At 41.2% G+C, this 17,747-nt stretch overlaps 1 protein-coding gene across 1 annotated transcript in view; it reads right to left on the bottom strand.

Annotated features, from left to right (window-relative positions):
• The window catches only part of MTHFD1 (methylenetetrahydrofolate dehydrogenase (NADP+ dependent) 1, methenyltetrahydrofolate cyclohydrolase, formyltetrahydrofolate synthetase), a 58,957-nt gene extending 41,490 nt beyond the window's left edge, over positions 1–17,467 (bottom strand). The window contains exons 1-2 of the mRNA XM_008566249.1: positions 17,369–17,467; positions 3,065–3,149 (exon numbers count right to left, since the gene is read on the bottom strand). Coding sequence (XP_008564471.1) covers positions 3,065–3,149; positions 17,369–17,409 — 126 coding nt within the window. The 5' untranslated portion in view covers positions 17,410–17,467. The remainder of the gene's footprint in view (positions 1–3,064; positions 3,150–17,368) is intronic.
• Positions 17,468–17,747: the final 280 nt, after the last annotated feature.

Below are 17,747 nucleotides of genomic sequence, written 5' to 3'. Positions count from 1 at the left end.
TATTTGGGAAGTTACTCATTCATTTTTTAAAAATTCCAATTATTTTGGTACAAGGATTGAATGCTGGATCCTTGTGTTATCAGCACATGCTCTAACCAACTGAGCTAACCAGCCAGCCCCCCAAAACTCCAACTTTTAAGTATACACTTAGGCCAGATCATGAATGTCCTTGGATGTATTGGACATCTATTTTAAATACAGGGAAAAAAAGAACATGTCCTAATATTGCTAAGAAAAGGTTTACAGAAACAGATTTCTTGCCTATGACATTTACTCTTAACTCTTAGTGATTTGCAAAAAAAGGAAAACCTATCACAGCAGAGAACACCAAGCATAGATCAACAGGCCTTCTGTGCTTTTCTTCTCCGCTAATGCCACCCTTGTGGTGTGGGGAGGCGATATTTAAGCACGATTCACTCTGAAATTCTTGATGAACAAGGGACAGACAGTTAGCAAGGGATTAAATGATGTATGCGGAGACACACATGTTAGAGAGACTGTGAGGCAGGGAAACCAGCATTTCTGAGGGAGTTTGAAATGAGAGCTATGTATGAGTTTCCTGTCATCTAAATCAACCCTTTGAACATTCATTCGTATATTTGTCCCTACAAATATTTATTGAGGGGCTGGACGGTTAGTTCATTCAGTAGAGCATGGTGCTGATAACACCAAGGTTAAGGATTCGGATCCCCACACTGGCCAGCTGCCAAAAAACAAACAAAAAGATAAGTTACTGGCTTACCAGATGAAATTGCCTAGGGCAATGGTTCTCAAAGGGTGGCCCACACACTCTTGGGGGACTCCAAGACCCTTTCAAAAGATCTGTGGGGGCCAAACTATTTTCATACTACTACTATGATGGTGGTGTTTGCCTTTTTCATCATGTTGACATCTGTACAGATGGCAGAAAGGTAAAGGTGGGTAAGGCTGCTGGCAACTTAGCACAAACCAAGACAGTGGCACCAAACTATACTAGATGTCAAGGTATCCTTCACTGCCACTGTTGGGAAAAGAGAATAATTTAATCAGGCCCCCTCACCTACCCATAGGATTGGGGGTGGTGTGGCGCATTTTTTGTAAATAAGTTGTGTGTGGGTGGAGTTAGTGTGCTTGGTGTTGATTGCCTCAGGCATCTGCCACACACATGGCCATCAGCTATCTATGGCTCTGAGGACCTGTTTGTCAGTTACCTAGCTCGTAGACCTGCATGTGAGGGGTCTGGTGACCCAGCCTGGCATGTGAAGTGTTTGTGACCCAGTCTGTGAATGGGCTTAAGGGGTCTGTGAGCTCCAGACCCAGCCTTAACTCTACAAATGGCCCAGTTGGCAGGATTATGGGCAGGTAAAAGAACGCAACAATTGGTGTCATTGGCAGGATTCCAACATTAACCTAGCCCAAGAGCCAAACACTCTCAGTAAGAATAGATGTCAGTTGCACTTAGTAATGCCCTTGGTGAAGCAGTACAACTTATTATTTTATTGAACCTTCACCCCTGAGTACATGTATTTTTAAATATTCTACATAAAGAATTGGGAAGCACTCATAAAGCACTTGTGCTGCATACAGAAGTACAGTGTTTGTCACTAGGAAAAACACTTGTGCTTTTTTGCCTTGCAAGCTGAACTAGATGCATTTTTATACAGAACACCACCTTTACTTGAAAGAACAACGGACAAACAATCATTATTCAGGCTGAGTATTTGGGAAATATTTTCTCAAAAATTAATAAAGTGAATCTGGTACTTCAAAGAAAACAACTAACTGTATTTGTTGCCAATGATAAAATTTGAGTTTTCAAGCAAAATCTAGAACATTTTATCCACCCTTGTGAGCTTGACAGTTTCTCAATACTTAAAGACTTTTCTGAGAGCTTGTTGGTGATATTAATGATTGTGACTTTTTTATATTGCATAATGAAATGTGTTAACATTTGGAAGATCTGCATAATTCAGTGAACTATTATTTTTCCAAATGAGGAACAAAGGATGTTACAAAACCATGCATGGGTAAATATCTATTCCGACTGTAACATTTTGATGTAACAAAATATGCAAGTACAAAAAGATGTGACAAAGTGTTAAAGTTCACTGATAAGAGTTTCAGATTCCATATTGCAACGAACCTTTAAAAACTTTTTACTTACTCTCCTTTACTTTGATACTACAGGTGCTGTATCAAAGAAAAATATCCACAATTACCTAGGGAGACTATTAAAAATTCTTCCCTTTTACCACTACACATCTGTACAAGGCCAGATTTTCTTCATATATTTCAATCAAGACAGCATATAGCAAGAGACTGAATGCAGCAGCAGATAGGAATCCAGTTCTGTTCTATTAAGACACAGTAAAGAGTCATGCAAAAATGTAAAATAATGCCTCTCTTCTCACCAAATTTTGCTTTCAAAAAGTTATTTTTCTATAAAAATGTTATTTATGTTCGTATATAATGAGCTTACTATTGGCATTTTTTTTCCCTTTTTGTCTTTTTTCGTGACCGGTAACGGGATCACAACCCTTGGTGTCGCGCCCGTACCGTGACCAGCAACGGGATCGCAACCCTTGGTGTCGCGCCCGCACCGCGCTCAACCAGTGAGCGGACCAGTCTCTATATGGGATCCGAACCCTCGGCGGGAGCGCCGCCGTGCTCCCAAGCGTAAGTGCGCCACCGGGCCGGCCCCTATTGGCATTTTTAAATAAATAAATATTTTAAAAACTTCTTAGTTTTACTTTCCAATATGGTAAACATTAATGAGTAAATTTGTATTTGGAAAAAAAAAAAAAAGCTCCTCAAGGTCTTAGGTTTTTAAGAGTGTAAAGGGGTCCTACTAAGACCAAGATTTAAGAGACACTGGCCTTAGGGAAAGGGTATCCACCAAGAAAAGCAGAGTTAGAAGTTTAGCTGAAGAGGGGGAGCCTGCAAAGGGAAACTGAAAAGGTATGAGGTTTCATGAAAGAAAAAAAGAAAAAAAAGAACAAAGGTGAGGCCTGAAGTGCATGTTGTCTGAAGTACTGTTGAGAGATGGACTAAGGAGGACATCAAAGGAAATATACTGTCATAATACCTGTAAAATTGCCAGGCCTGGTATGAAACCAGGTACTTGCTCCTTCATTTCTGTGACCTGGTTCTTCAGTCTCTCCCTTATTTGCCTAGAGATAAAGGAAAGGTTGGAGTTAACAATGTTCTAAGCACAAATAAGTAATTTGGATTATTACATGAATTTCTCTTTTAAGTTAAAAACACCTTTGCTGAATGGACATTATGTGGTATAGTATGTACCATGAACTTCCCATCAATTTTCCAAGCCTCACGTAGATATGAATCTTTTCTAACTCCTACTGACACGAACTGGGCCATGGGGTGTGGGGATAGTTAGTATAAAATGTATTAGTTGATGGCACTTAAAATCATATAGTAAATAAAATAAAACTTGGACCAACACTTCTGGGAGGTGACGATTCTCATCTTTTTCAGCATCTCTAGGTACTGTCATGAAAAAAAGTTTTCAGGAAAGAACTCAAGCTCACAATTTTAGCTCAACCTACCCTGGTAATACAACTACAGGGAATACACATTAGGCTAAATGACAAATCAATGAAACTCACTCCAAATTCAATATGAACTTACAAATTCTATTCTAACTCATAAGTGAATTTTCCTTACAAAGAATTTAACAGAAGATTAAAAATATAACCTCTTGTGAAACTAAGATAATCAATTTACCAACAAATGAAGGTACTTCAAAAAGTTAATGGAAAGACTCATATTATCTTTCAATTCTATTTTCCCATGAACTTTTCAAATTACCCTCATATAACCTAACAATTCAGTAGGACATCAAGTAAATTAAACTACATACACAAAATACTCAAAATAGCTCAATCTTGCCCAGTTATGATATACGGTACAGGCTTTGACTTGAACAGGAAAGTTCAAGTTGTCTCTCTCTTGGAAAACCAGTTTTGCCATTTACCTTTCTTCATCTTACCTACCCAACCACACTTGATATACAAATATACATGGACATTCACATGCATCTCTTCCCTCATTCTAATTTGCTTACTCCCAGCTCTACTTCACACTTAACAAAAACTGACATAAACAGGCACAGGAGTCACAAGAAAGAGATTATCTGGACTGGCCTAGTAAACATCAAGAATGTTGAATAGTATAAGAAGTCATAATCAAGACTTCCAAATTTTATTTCTAGTTAGTGACCTTGTTTTTTCAAATCAACATTCTATACAATAATGTAGTTCAAAAGAAGGGTAAATTTAGACTACTGGATTTTTTTTTTTTTAATTAGGATTTGACCTGGACACGAGCCACAGTTCTGCTCTGAGACAAGAGAACAGGGAAATCCTGGAACTGCCCAGTAGTTCCAGACTTAGCTGCTCCCCTGAATGACAATCAGATGTGATGCTTGGACAGTGCAGAAGTCTCCACCGGGACAGTCAAGTTCCCAGACTCACCTCTCTCCTTCCAGCACCCCCTCCCTCCAACCATTATATTGACACAAAGGACTGTAAGTGCTTTAGAACAGAAGACTCAAACAATAGCACAAGCAGAAAGCATCTGTCAGTGCTCTGCCAGAAAAGGGCTAGGCAAAGGTTTCTAATAGTTCTCCTTAACCCCCTATCTCAACCCAAGCAAAACCCATGAGGTAACATTACCAGCACAACAGAAAACTGGCTCAAATAGAAATACAACAAGAACCAACATATCTGAGACTCTCAATAACCTTGTGAGGTAGGCAAGGTAGGAGAGGCTTTCTTTTGCCCATTCACAGATATAGAAACAGACTCAAAGCAGGCGTGTGACTTTCCCAGGGCCCATAAACCAAAAGAAGAGCAAGTGCAAAGGCCCCAAGTGGGTAAATGAGCTCCCATTAGAAACTGGAAGCAGTTACCAGATCAGGTGGACCGTTTTCATTCTGAATTTGAGGAGAAGCCAGTAAAAGATCAGACTTACATTTTTTTTTTTTTTGTCTTTTGTCTTTTTCCGTGTCCGGCAACGGATCGCAACCCTCAGTGTTGCCCCCGTACTGGACCGGGGACCGGCAACGGGATTGCAACCCTTGGTGTTGCTCCCGTGCCTCGCTCAGCCAGTGAGCGGGAACCGGTCCGTATGTGGGATCCGAACCCTCGGGCGGGAGCGCTACCGCGCTTCCCAAGCGGCGCACTATCCAGTGCGCCACCGGGCCGGCCCCAGACTTACATTTTTAAAGGAGTATTCTGGTGATGAATTGAGAACACACTGTAGGGAGAAAGGTGAAAAGCAAGACAACTGCAATTGCAAAAGTCTAGGCCAGAGATGACGGTGGCTTGGACTATGGTGACTTGGATTACAGTGTCATGGTAAACTGGTAAGAAGTGGCTGAATTCTACACCTATTAACATGAAGCACAGAGAAAATGCCAGGATATCAATGACTCTGAGCTTTTGGGGGTTGGGAAATGGAACTGAAAAGATGGACAATTACAATTTTTTTTTTAAAAGATGACCGGTAAGGGGATCATAACCTTTGACTTGGTGTTGTCAGCACCACGCTCAGCCAGTGAGCTAACCGGCCATCCCTATATGGGATCTAAACCCATGGCCTTGGTGTTATCAGCAACAGACTCTCCTGAGTGAGCCACAGGCTAGCCCCAATTACAAATATTTTAAGGCATCAGATTTCATACTGATAAAATAAATCTATTTACCAAATCTTATAAGGATTCTAAAATAAGTAAGCATTTGAGACCTGAAGAACGGAGTCAGGGGAAAAATAAAAATAATACTAATACCCAGCTGGTAGCAAGCTATAGGAACCCAGGACCACAGTGGGTATTGGTGGAAAATGTTGTTTCAGCCTAGTAGGTTAAGAACAAAGAAAAAAATGTTCCATATTTTCTGTCCATCCATTTGAATGAGCATGTTTGCAATTTCTTTTTTTCTAAAAAATGATTATAGCTTGAGACCAGTTAAATGACTCTCTTAAATGCTTCCTAAGAAAAAGGATTGTTTTTAAAGTTGCATTGGCAAGGGTATTCTTCCAATTGGAAATATTTGTTTAAAAGCTAACATGCAGGCTCTTTTATAGAACATGACCAGAACAGCAATAAGAGACATTTAAAAATGCACATAAACCACAATCCGCAAATACTAGACAATCCAGAACACTAAAGCAACAGGCAGAAAGTTTTCTGCTGTGGTGAGGGGGAAAACAAAACAAAACAAAAAAACCCTAAAAAAACAAGACAGTTGCAATCAGGCCTGCATAAATCCCTTAAAATATTTTTCCTGCGTTGGTTTTCTAGCTTGGCCATTAATTGAAGAACCCTAAGATGAAAAGAGAATAATGAAAGCCGACCATCAGCTATGCCTGAAGTTAAACTATAAAAGAAAAACGTGGAGAGAAAAAGCTAACACTCCCTCATCTGCCTTTTAGGTTCATAAAACTGTGATGAATTAAGTGGTGGAAAAGCCTTTAACTTTTATAGCTCATAATTTCCAGGAAGTTTAAATGCTGTAACCAAACAACTTTCTTTTTTTTTCCTAAAAGATGACCGGTAAGGGGATCTTAACCCTTGACTTGGTGTTATCAGCACCACGCTCTCCCAAATGAGCCATGGGCCGGCCCCCAAACAACTTTCTAAGCATTAAGATTTTCTAAATCATCAGAAACTTCCTTGAGTTGGTAGATATGTCCCATTTCTATCCATGGCCCAGGAGTTACACACAAAATGAGGCCAAAATAGGCAGCTGGAGAAACACTCGTGATTCCTTAAGAGTAGAACTACACATACCAGAGTCACACCATCCTCTACTGACACTCTCTAAAGTCTAAGGGAAGACATACCTAAATCTCTGCATAGAAGAAAACACTCTATGTACTAGAGTGTTAAAATGAAAGAAGTAAGAAAAAGTAGCAGAAACCATTAAAGTCTCCCTAGTCTTGATGGATAGATACTAGTAAAATAACCATAGCCAATTAGATGTGATATAAAAAGCACGAACATAGATACAAATGCAGTTTTAACTAAGTTGCTACTGGCATCTAGTGGGGAGGGTTTAGGGATGCAACTAAACATCCTACAATGCACAGAGCTCCCCACAACAAAGAATTTTCCAGCCCAAATGTTAAGAGTACCCACTATTAACTTTAAAAGGTTGAGAAACTCTGCTATAGGGCAAAAAAAATGTAATGTTTGTGGTTATCTTTTCTTTATAATGAATAGAAATCAAGGGCTGGCCCATGGCTCACTGGGGAGAGTGTGGTGCTGATAACACCTAGGCCATAGGTTCGGATCCCTATATAGGATGGCTGGTTAACTCACTTGGGAGAATGTGGTGCTGAGAACACCAAGTCAAGGGTTAAGATCCTCTTACCAATCATCTTTTAAATAGATAGATAGATTGATAGATAGATAGATAGATAGATAGATAGATAGGTAAATAAGGTATAGAAATCAAGGTGGTAGGGGGCCGGCCCGTGGCTCACTCGGGAGAGTGCGGTGCTGATAGCACCAAGGCCCCGGGTTCGGATCCCACATAGGGATGGCCGGTTTGCTTGCTGGCTGAGCGTGGTGCTGACAACACCAAGTCAAGGGTTAAGATCCCCTTACTGGTCATCTTTAAAAAAAAAAAAGAAAGAAAAAAGAAATCAAGGTGGTAATCATTTATACCTCTAAATTTTTTTAAAATCTCTATGAACAAGAGTCATTTGCATTACTGTATTATCAGTTTTGTCCACGTTAACTTCACCCAAATACAGTTGTAAAATTGCCTAGTCAATAAAAGTCAAAGGTGCATACCCCTATAGAACCCAACTACCCCTGGAGAGTCCTAGTCATAGCTTGACACCACTAAATAGTCACCCAGTCATCTCTTTTGCCCAAAGTCTGTTTTTTTTTTGTTTTTTGGCTCTGGCTGTTACAAGGATTGAACCCTTGACCTTGGTGTTATTAGCATCATGCTCTAACCAACTGAGCTAACTGGCCAGCCCTGCCCAAAGGCTTATACCATTACAGTTGGCCCTCCATATCCATGGGTTCCACATCAGTGGACTCAACCAACCAAGGATCAAAATACATTCAGAAAAAAACAAACAAACTGCATCTGTAGTGAACATGTACAGGCTTTTTTTCCTTGTCATTATTCCCTAAACAATAAAGCATAACAACTATTTACACAGCATATACATTAAAGTACACAGGAGCATGTATATAGGTTATAGGCAAATACTGTGGTTATATGCCATTTTACGTCAGGCACTTGAACATCTTCAGATTTTGGTATCTGCAGAAAGTCCTGGAACCAATCTCCCACAGATACTGAGGGACAACTGTATCCCTGACAAAGTCCGTTACAAATTCCAACTCATTCTCTTTAACATGATGGCTCAATTTTGAGTCTTTGACATTTTATGACAGAATAAAAGCATTGCTGATATACGAGGGTATTTCAGAAAGTTCATGGAAAGATTCACATTATCTTTTAATCCTATTTTTTTCCTTTCTTTTTTTTGGTGGCTAGCCGGTACAGAGATCAAACCCTGGACCTTGGTGTTATCAGCACCACACTCTAACCAGAGCTAACTGACCAGCCCTGATTCTATTTTCCACAAACTTTTTGAAGTACCTTCGTATAACCTAACAAGGACATTTCAACAGAAGCTATATGGTATACAAAGGAGGTGGCAAATGGTACTTAGCCACGTGACTAAGAAATCTACATGATAAAAGTAAAGCTGCTGTTAAACAACAAAAATGCTGAAATGTAGCATAAACAACAAAAATGCTGAAATGAAGCACAAACTTAAAATAATTCTCAAAAGGTACATGAAAAACACCTTCAGTAACTGATCAAAGAAAAAGTAAGAACATTTATCTTCAAAATATAGGGCTTTTTCTAAACAAGGACACACATTTATGCCCTCCACCACAAAAAAGTAGATTATTATTATAAGATTTTAACAATGCAGTATGACAAATGTTTTATTTAATTTGTTTTATTTCCATTTATTTGTTGCTTTATTTCATTTGTTCACTACAACTTTCATATTGCTAAAAATACTTCAAAAAATTTAAAAATTTTAATATGTAGTTTCCTGTAAAAATAATTGTGACTGTGAGGCCACCTAGTGTTCTGAGGAATATGTATATTTCAAATTTCTATTAATTTAAGTCAAGTTAATAGACTAAATTACCTTCCAGCTGAAAGAAAATTGATTGTTTTCGCATATCACTAATATAGCAAAAGCTACATTATATCAGTATACAGAACAGTGAACTGATAACAGTACAGTAAAAATTATTATAATGTAACCCAAATATTTACTAAACCTGATAGGTACCTCAGATACATATTTGAAAGCCTAATGTAAAGAAATTATTTTATGCTTCATTGAAAATTTATAACGTAAAGTTCTTCCATCCAATTCTCTCTAACTCTAAGACTTAAGAAAGGAAAGGTAAATTGCCTGATATGTATGACATAAAAATAACTCAAAATGGTGTAAAATTTTAATGAAATCTCTAACTCTCAGTGAGGGTGAAGGCCATCATTGATTCACATACACAATGATACAATAACTACTTATTTTAAGCATCTAGATCAGGGTTTCTCAATCTCAGCACTATTGATATTTGGGCCAGATAATTCTTTGTTGTAGGGGGCTGCCCTATACATTGTAGGATACTTAGCAGCATCCCTGGCTCTTAGATGCCAATAGTTCACAACCCCTTCCCTCCCCATATGACAACCAAAAAGTCTTAAGATACGTCCAAATGCCCTGAGGTTTAGGGAGGGAAGAACTGCCCCTATTTGAGAACCACTGATCCACAGGAACAAATGGAACTAGGGAAGCAGGTTGAACAGGTCAAGAAAGGCTTCATAAAAATGTAGGATTTAGGGGCCGGTCTGTGGCTCACTTGGGAGAGTGTGGTGCTGATAACACCAAGGCCACGGGTTCGGATCCCATATAGGGATGGCTGGTTTGCTCACTGGGTGAGCGTGGTGCTGACAACACCAAGTCAAGTGTTAAGATCCCCTTACCGGTCATCTTTAAAAAAAAAAAAAAAAATGTAGGATTTAAAAAGTGTATTATAAATTCATTAGAGAAAAGTCACAAAGAGAAAAAGCATCTCTGGAATCCTGGTGCATACAACCTGAACAATGATTCATGAACAATGTGGTCCCACCTCCCCAACCACACCCCACCGCAGGAGGTTGGGGACAGGGGTTGGGGAGCAGCATCTACTCAGATCCAACAAATTGGTGACATTAAGAATACAGTATTGCTAAAGTTTTCATCTCTTTTCAAAAAGTCGGTTATCCAGATTTTATGCATAATTACAGACATAAATGTGTTGGGAAGTAATCCAATTTTTAAAATGATTTTGCAAGCCAAAACATTTGGCCTCTAGGCCACTATTTTGTCACCTTCTGCCGGTAGCAAGAGTTATGAGATAAGACAAGGTGGCTCTGAGTATGAGGATCTATAAGAAGCTGTGCCCAACTATATGCCAACAATGGAGAGTTGTTGCCCATGGGTCTGCCAGTGAAGGCCTAACTTTAAGAATTAGTCTCACTATTTGAGGACTATCTAATCACAGATCTCGCAATTAGAGCTGATTATGGCTCCAATGAACAGTTCTAAGTCCCTGTAGGCCTCTGGATCACCATGCAAGGGGAATGTGGAAGACTAAGGGTCTCCACTTGAAGGGGAAGAGCAGGCCAAGAGCTCATAATGAAAAAAACCTCACAAAGACCCAGCTTGTCTGTTTTTATTTTTATTTTTTTATTTACTTATTTTTTTTTTAAGATGACCAGTAAGGGGATCTTAACCCTTGACTTGGTGTTGTCAGCACGACACTCTCCAAAGTGAGCTAACCGGCCATCCCTATATAGGGATCCGAACCCGTGGCCTTGGTGTTATCAGCACCACTCCAAAGTGAGCTAACCGGCCATCCCTATATAGGGATCCGAACCCGTGGCCTTGGTGTTATCAGCACCACTCCAAAGTGAGCTAACCGGCCATCCCTATATAGGGATCCGAACCCGTGGCCTTGGTGTTATCAGCACCACTCCAAAGTGAGCTAACCGGCCATCCCTATATAGGGATCCGAACCCGTGGCCTTGGTGTTATCAGCACCACACTCTCCCAAGTGAGCCACGGGCCGGCCCCAGCTTTTCTGTTTTTAGAGAAGACTAAAGGAAAATCTTAGGTAGACAGGGCTTAGGTCTAAAAGGCTGCTTACTAAATAAAGAGGGACTAATTCTTGGGCACCAAAACCCAAAGGAAAGATCATTTATCATGTTAAGTCATGCAAGGGAATAAAGATAAGTTCCTTCCAGGCTCAGACAAAACCTTTCACAGATATGCCCCCTTATCTCCTGAGACTCATCAAGCACCAGTGACCCAAAGCTGTATCACTCCTGCCCAGGCTTGTGGTGACGAACTTTTCATCATGGAGAAAAAAAAGAAAAAAAAGCTTAGCCAACAAAGGAAGAAGGTTTGACTTGTCTCTAACCAGTCTAAATTGGACTATAACCTCAAAAATGACTCTGAAGAGAATCAGTTCAGGTGCTTCACGAACAGATTGATTGGTTGATTCCTCTCCCGACAGTGGAAAGGCCTCAGGGAGAACCAAAGTCCTGATATCTCTTGGTGGGGGATAAAAGTTTGCAATTCCTTGTAGCAATCAAGTGATAAGCTCTTGCTAAGAAAGGAAAATGTTAGGCCTCTGCCAGTAGCCCTGAACACTAGGACAAGCCACTTTGCTTCTGGCTGAAGTTTCATGGAGGGGTGGCCTGGTGGCTGAGGAATCCTGATGGTGGTACTGTTAACCACCCACTCCTTCAAGTTCAAAGTTTTACAGGGTGCCAGGAGCCCTGTTTTTGGAAATTATCAAGAGAAGAAACTGCACAGTGCAGGGATAATGGTGGCCTTCTGCACTGTGGATCAGATGTCAGAGGGCACAGTTGTAACTACAGTAGCTTACAGGCTTGATGTGAGAGCCTTATGCATTCTTTCAATGCTCTCAGAAACCTCAGGAAGTAGACAGTTATCACCATCCCCAATGTGCCGAGGAAAGTGAAGCTGACTAACTTTCCCAGTTAGTCACACAAACGTTCCTCACCCACTAACATCTATCCTACCAACCTCTACCCAAGTCAATCAGAGAGGGGAGCCATTTTCCTCAGCTCCAGGGACCCTCATCCAGGCCAGGCCATCCTGACACCCCTCCTTCCAGAATGTTCTTCATGCAAATGGAGGTTATGATAGGGGACTATATACCCCTGCTCAAAGCCCCACTGTCCAAATCCTAAATTGCCTGATCCCAACACTCCTGAGGGATGAGGACAGACACTTACTCAGAGGCCACCCCACCGATCAGGAGCTTTGCTAAAGCCATGACCACTGTAGTTGGCTACCAGCTCTGGACTTGGCCACACTCTAGCTGCAACATGCCCAATTGCCTGGCTGGGCAGCCTCTTTAAGACCAGGAGAAAGGTCCCATCTCCTGGGAAATCCCACCTGATCCCAAGGCAGTTATTTACTAACTGGTGAGGTCAAAGTTCCATGACACAGGCTGTGTTTTTGGTCAGGGACTCTCCTCCCCATAACATTGGCAGGCTCATGGACCCACCACCTTCAAATCTTTGCCCATAGGTCACTTTTACAAAGAATATTACCTTAACTCCCATATTAAAAATCGCAACCCCCACACCTCATTCCTGTCCCTCTCCCCTGCTCTGGTTTTCTCTTTGGTGCTTCTCACCACTTCACATGCTGTTTCACCTATTTTACCATCTATCTCTACCATCAGTATGCAAACTCCAGAAGAGTAGGGATCTGGGCTATTTTGTTCACTGTCAGAGTCTCAGGGCTTTGAAGATTGCTTGGCATAGAAGAGGCACACAGATATTTGTTGAATAAGTGAAAAAATATCCAGAAAGGATACACACTTGTCTCTAACCCTCAGACCTCCTTCCAGTTGTCAAATTCAGGGTGCAATCTTGGAACTCCCTGTAAGGGAGAAATGGAAGTGTTACTTCCAGAGGGAGATAATTGGGCAACTAGATCTATCAGGTAAGTATCTGGATTTCCCACAGCATAGAGAGAAAGCACACAGAGAAGGAGTCTGGAATGCTGAATTTTGACAGTGTCCTGGCTCTGAGGAAGAAATAAAAGAAGAATAAAAGTAAAGGTAGACAAAAGTCAGGGATGGCATTCTTGGCACAGTGAGAAATGTGGCAGTGAGAAGAAAACTGCTATAAAGAAAAAGATGATTTTATGAAATCCCTTTAAGCAGGTAGTGAATGCCTGATAGAGTGAAAAACACCATGTACGGGGTGAAGAACTTGGTTCTAGTTGAGCCTCTGCCATTAATCAGCCTAGTAACCCATGGCAGAGTCATATCACTTTTCTAGCCTCAACTATTTCCTCATCTGCAGGATGGGATGTAGGGAGTGGACTGGATTTTGGAGAAATTCTGACTGTGGAACTCACAACCTGCTGCATCCTTCCTTCCTACAAGGAAGAGATTTTATAACTCAAACACTACATTTTGGGAACAAAATTAATTTTGAGGAAGAAACTGTTCAAGGCACTTGAAGGCTTGCAAATTTGTCCCCAGAGAGGCCCAACAGTTGTTGGCAACCAAGGAAGTGATCTGTAAACTTAGGGAATGAGGAATCCTTTTTCCAGACTCCAGGATCCCTGGCTACAATGAAAAAAACTCACTTACCTTTCCTCTCTAGTGTGTCCTTGGTCTAGAAAAGAGGAAAGATGGGAACACCCTGCCCAGAGCCTCCACCTGTAGCCCAACCTGTTCAAGCTGTAAGAATCACCTTCTTGCTCAGGATTCCCCCAGGGCCATGGACCGAGGGTCAGCTGCCTGCCGCAGCCTCAGCACACAGGAGCTGGTAGGAGTGTGCTACCCCATGAGCCAGGCAGGCCGTCTCCCCTTCCAGGGCTCCCACCCTCTGAAGAATTGTAAGCACTGTATACAAGCTCCTGGAGTTAAGCTCTCTAGGAAGGTCAAAGTCTCAAGAAAGAGCCACCTTATGGGCACACGGAAGAAAAATATTCTGTAAGCACAAAGGGGCCTTGGTCTTAATACTCCTTTATGATCTGTATTGGTTGGAACTGGCTGTTCACCAACAGGAAGGACAATGTAAAATGTTAGCTAAGTTAACTCTGAATAGGCTAGAGAGAGATCCTTCAAATACCTGGAAGTCTTTTCCAGAAAATGCTTTCAATATCTATGGCCAAATCACTGACATCCCAATCTTCAATGATGAAAACTGGATTTAGATTTAAGGCTTTAGATTTAGATTAGTGGTCTCAAACTTCAAGATGCACTAGACTCATGGAAAGAGCTTTTTAAAACTTTTTAAAAAATTGAGACCAGTGGTATATTGCTAACAATTCCAATTAAATCAGTATGGTATGGGCACCAAGCACTGATATTTTTCAAAAGCTTCCTATGAGTGTAAACTGGTAAAACAACCTTGGAAAGACCGGCAATGTCTACCAAAACTGATCATAGGCATGTCCTATTACCCCATAATTCTATTCTTAGGCATACACCTGACAGAAATGTGTATAGTATACATTCCACCAAAAGACATGTAAAAGAGTGCTCACAGCATCATTATTCATAACCACCAAAAACTGGAAATCCAAATGTTCATAGATAGGTAAATAGTGGCATACAGTAGAATACAATACAGCAATGAGAGAAAATATTCAACATGGAATAAACTCAGAAACACAATGTTGATTGGAAGAAACCAGACACAAAAGACTTATACTGTATGATGCCATTTATGTAAAGTTATTAAAAGCAAAACTAAGCTATAGTGTTAGAAGTCAGGATAGATGGCTGGTATGTTAGAAGTCAGGATAGAGCACTGGCTGGTTAAAGCACAGCCTTATTAACTAACATCAAGGTCACAGGTTCGGATCCCAGTACTGTCAAGCCACCAAAAAAATAAAAGTCAAGATAGTGATTACCTTTCTGGGGGGTTGGTTACAATATAGAGGTGAGAAAGCAACTTCTGCAGTGCCAATAATACCATATCTTAATCTGGGTGCTGGATACACAGATATGTTCAGTTGTGAAAAATTCATTGAGAGGTATACTTATGATAGGTACACTTTTTTGGTATGTATTCACATTCAAATAAAAATAAAAAACAAAAAGAAAAGGTTTCTAAGTGATTTTAATATGCAGGTAATGTTGATAAATATTAAAATGGATATCAAGGCACCTACCATGGTCAAAAAGATAATGAATCAATCATTCGTGTATACATTAACTAATTATTGATCATTAATATAGCTAACATGTATTAAACATTTATGTGTCAGCAGCAATTCATTCTTCTCTGTTAGGAACTCATTTAATTCTCCTAACCACCCAATGGCCTAGATATTATCTTTATTTTACATTTGAGGAAATTGGTTGTTGTGGCTGAAAATCTGGGGTTCCTCCTCACCAATGTGGATAATTCATCACCATCTAATTTACATCTCACCATCTTAGTCCACCACCTCTACCTTCCAGGAAACAATCATTTTGCTCCGGGTAGGTTTCAAGCACCAATGACTTTATAATTCACTCAAAAATCTCCATTATACTGACAAAGTCAGGGTTCACAGGACAATTACTGTTGCCAGCCACAGCAGTTACAAAATAACTGATTATGTCAAAGGTCCCAAGAGCAACCTCAGTTAAGTTCACACAGAACAATCTGCCTTCTTTCTACCCTAAATCACCTCCCAGACAAAAGGCAGCTGGTGTTATTTCCTGGGAGTAAACTTGGCAACCATATCCACTATTTAAAGCATTCAGGTTTCCTGCAGAGGTAGAATAGGCAAAGGTCAAATGGAATGCAGAAAACTGTCAGGACTCAGGAGCCAAACTAGAAGATATGTAACTCCAGGGCCAGGACAGAGAGATGGTGTTAGAGAGGAGAATGACATTGAAAAGAAAGGAAAAGTTTCCCAAATTCCACTTAGCAAATGTTAAGACTCTGATCTTATACCAGTTACCAGAGTCTGGAAAGGGTAAGGGGGAGAGGGGATAATGAGAGGTTGGTTAACGGATACAAAAGAACAGCTAGATAGGAGGAATAATATCTAGTATTCTACAGCACTGTAGGGTGACTATAATTAACAACTTATTCTATACTTTCAGTTACCGAAAAGAGAGGATTTTCTTTTTTTTTTTTTTTTTTTTTCCTTTTTGTCTTTTTTCGTGTCCGGCAATGGATCGCAACCCTTAGTGTCGTGCCCGTACCGGACCGGGACTAGCAACGGGATCGCAACCCTCGGTGTTGCTCCCACACCTCGCTCAGACAGTGAGCGGGAACCGGCGGGAGCGCCGCCACACTTCCCAAGCGGCGCACTGTAGCAGTGCGCGCCACCGGGCCGGCCCAGAAGAGAGGATTTTCAATGTTCCCAACACAAAGAAATGATACCATGTTTGAGATTTTGGTGGAAAAAAAAAAAAAATTAGTGGTTGCCAGGGATTTAGAGGGAAGAAGGCATGAATAGGTGCAGCACAGAGGATTTTTAGGGCAACTAAACTATTCTGTATGATACTGTGATGATGAATACATGACATTATATATTTGGCAAAACCTATAGATCTGTACAATACAAAGGGGGAACCCTAATGTAAAACTGAGTTAATAATAATACATCAATGTTGGGTCAAAATTGTAACAAGTGTACCAAACTAATGTAACATGTTAAAAATAGGAGAAACTGTGGGTGGATGAGTGGTGTTTATGGGAACTACCTGTAATATCCGCTCAATTTCTCTGTAAGCCTAAAACTGCTGTAAAAATAAAGTCTATTACTTAGAAGGGAAAAAGACTCAAGAGTAGTGGGAAAAGCTATGAGCTGGAAGGAGATTCTCTGTCCCTAATCAGCCTTGTAATCCTGTCAAGTCTTGTCATCTCCCCATTGTATGAGAAGAGGAGTACAACTCAATTTCTGAGTTCTGACTATGGTGGTTCAAACAGCCCCAAATACCCTTTCTCCTGGCAGAATACCGCCAGCAACTGCACTTTCGGGAGCAGAGTCAGGACGGGAATTGTCGCAGAAGCACAAGAGCCATAGGCCACAACCACCAGGCAGCACACCTGCAAACGCAGATTGTGTCCGGGGTCTCTTTCTTCTGCTGCAGTGGACCGATCTTCAGGTGTTCCTGGCTAGGACCATGTCCTCCCTACTCGCTCAGTCAGCCTGACTTCCGCTACAAGTGTCCCTCCCGCAAAAAATACGGGTCCGTGGGACCTGAGCACCCTGCTCAGAGCTCTTGCCTGCAACCCAACACACCATAACAGCAATGACAGGTGCTTACGTGGAGACCACCTTCCCGTTCAGGATTTCCGCCGGCGCCATGGCCCCAATTAGTCCGCTGCTCCAGATGAAGACTACCAAAATTGAGGTTCCACTCCCTCCGCAGCAGCGCGCTACAGCCCAACCCACGTGCTTAGGAACTGCCAAAGGGGAATACGCTACTGCGCCTGCGCCGTTCCCCTCTCCCGCCCCCGGCGAGGAGGCGCTTGCGCGGCCCTGAAGGTCTTGGGTCCCTTAACTACCAAAGAGTGGAGGGGTCAAGGGGCTGCAGAAGGAAAGACAAGACAATCCGTGATGACTGGCTGGCGGAAATGATTGGCTGGTGGAAGGAACCGGTCCAGACGGAATGCCCGCTGAAGAGTGAGCTGCAACAGACTCCG

This window comes from Galeopterus variegatus, unplaced genomic scaffold (assembly GCF_000696425.1).
Source record: "Galeopterus variegatus unplaced genomic scaffold, G_variegatus-3.0.2 Scaffold231, whole genome shotgun sequence".
Lineage (NCBI taxonomy): Eukaryota > Metazoa > Chordata > Mammalia > Dermoptera > Cynocephalidae > Galeopterus > Galeopterus variegatus.
Note: the sequence above shows the minus strand (reverse complement) of the source record. Positions and strands in the feature narration are given on the sequence as shown.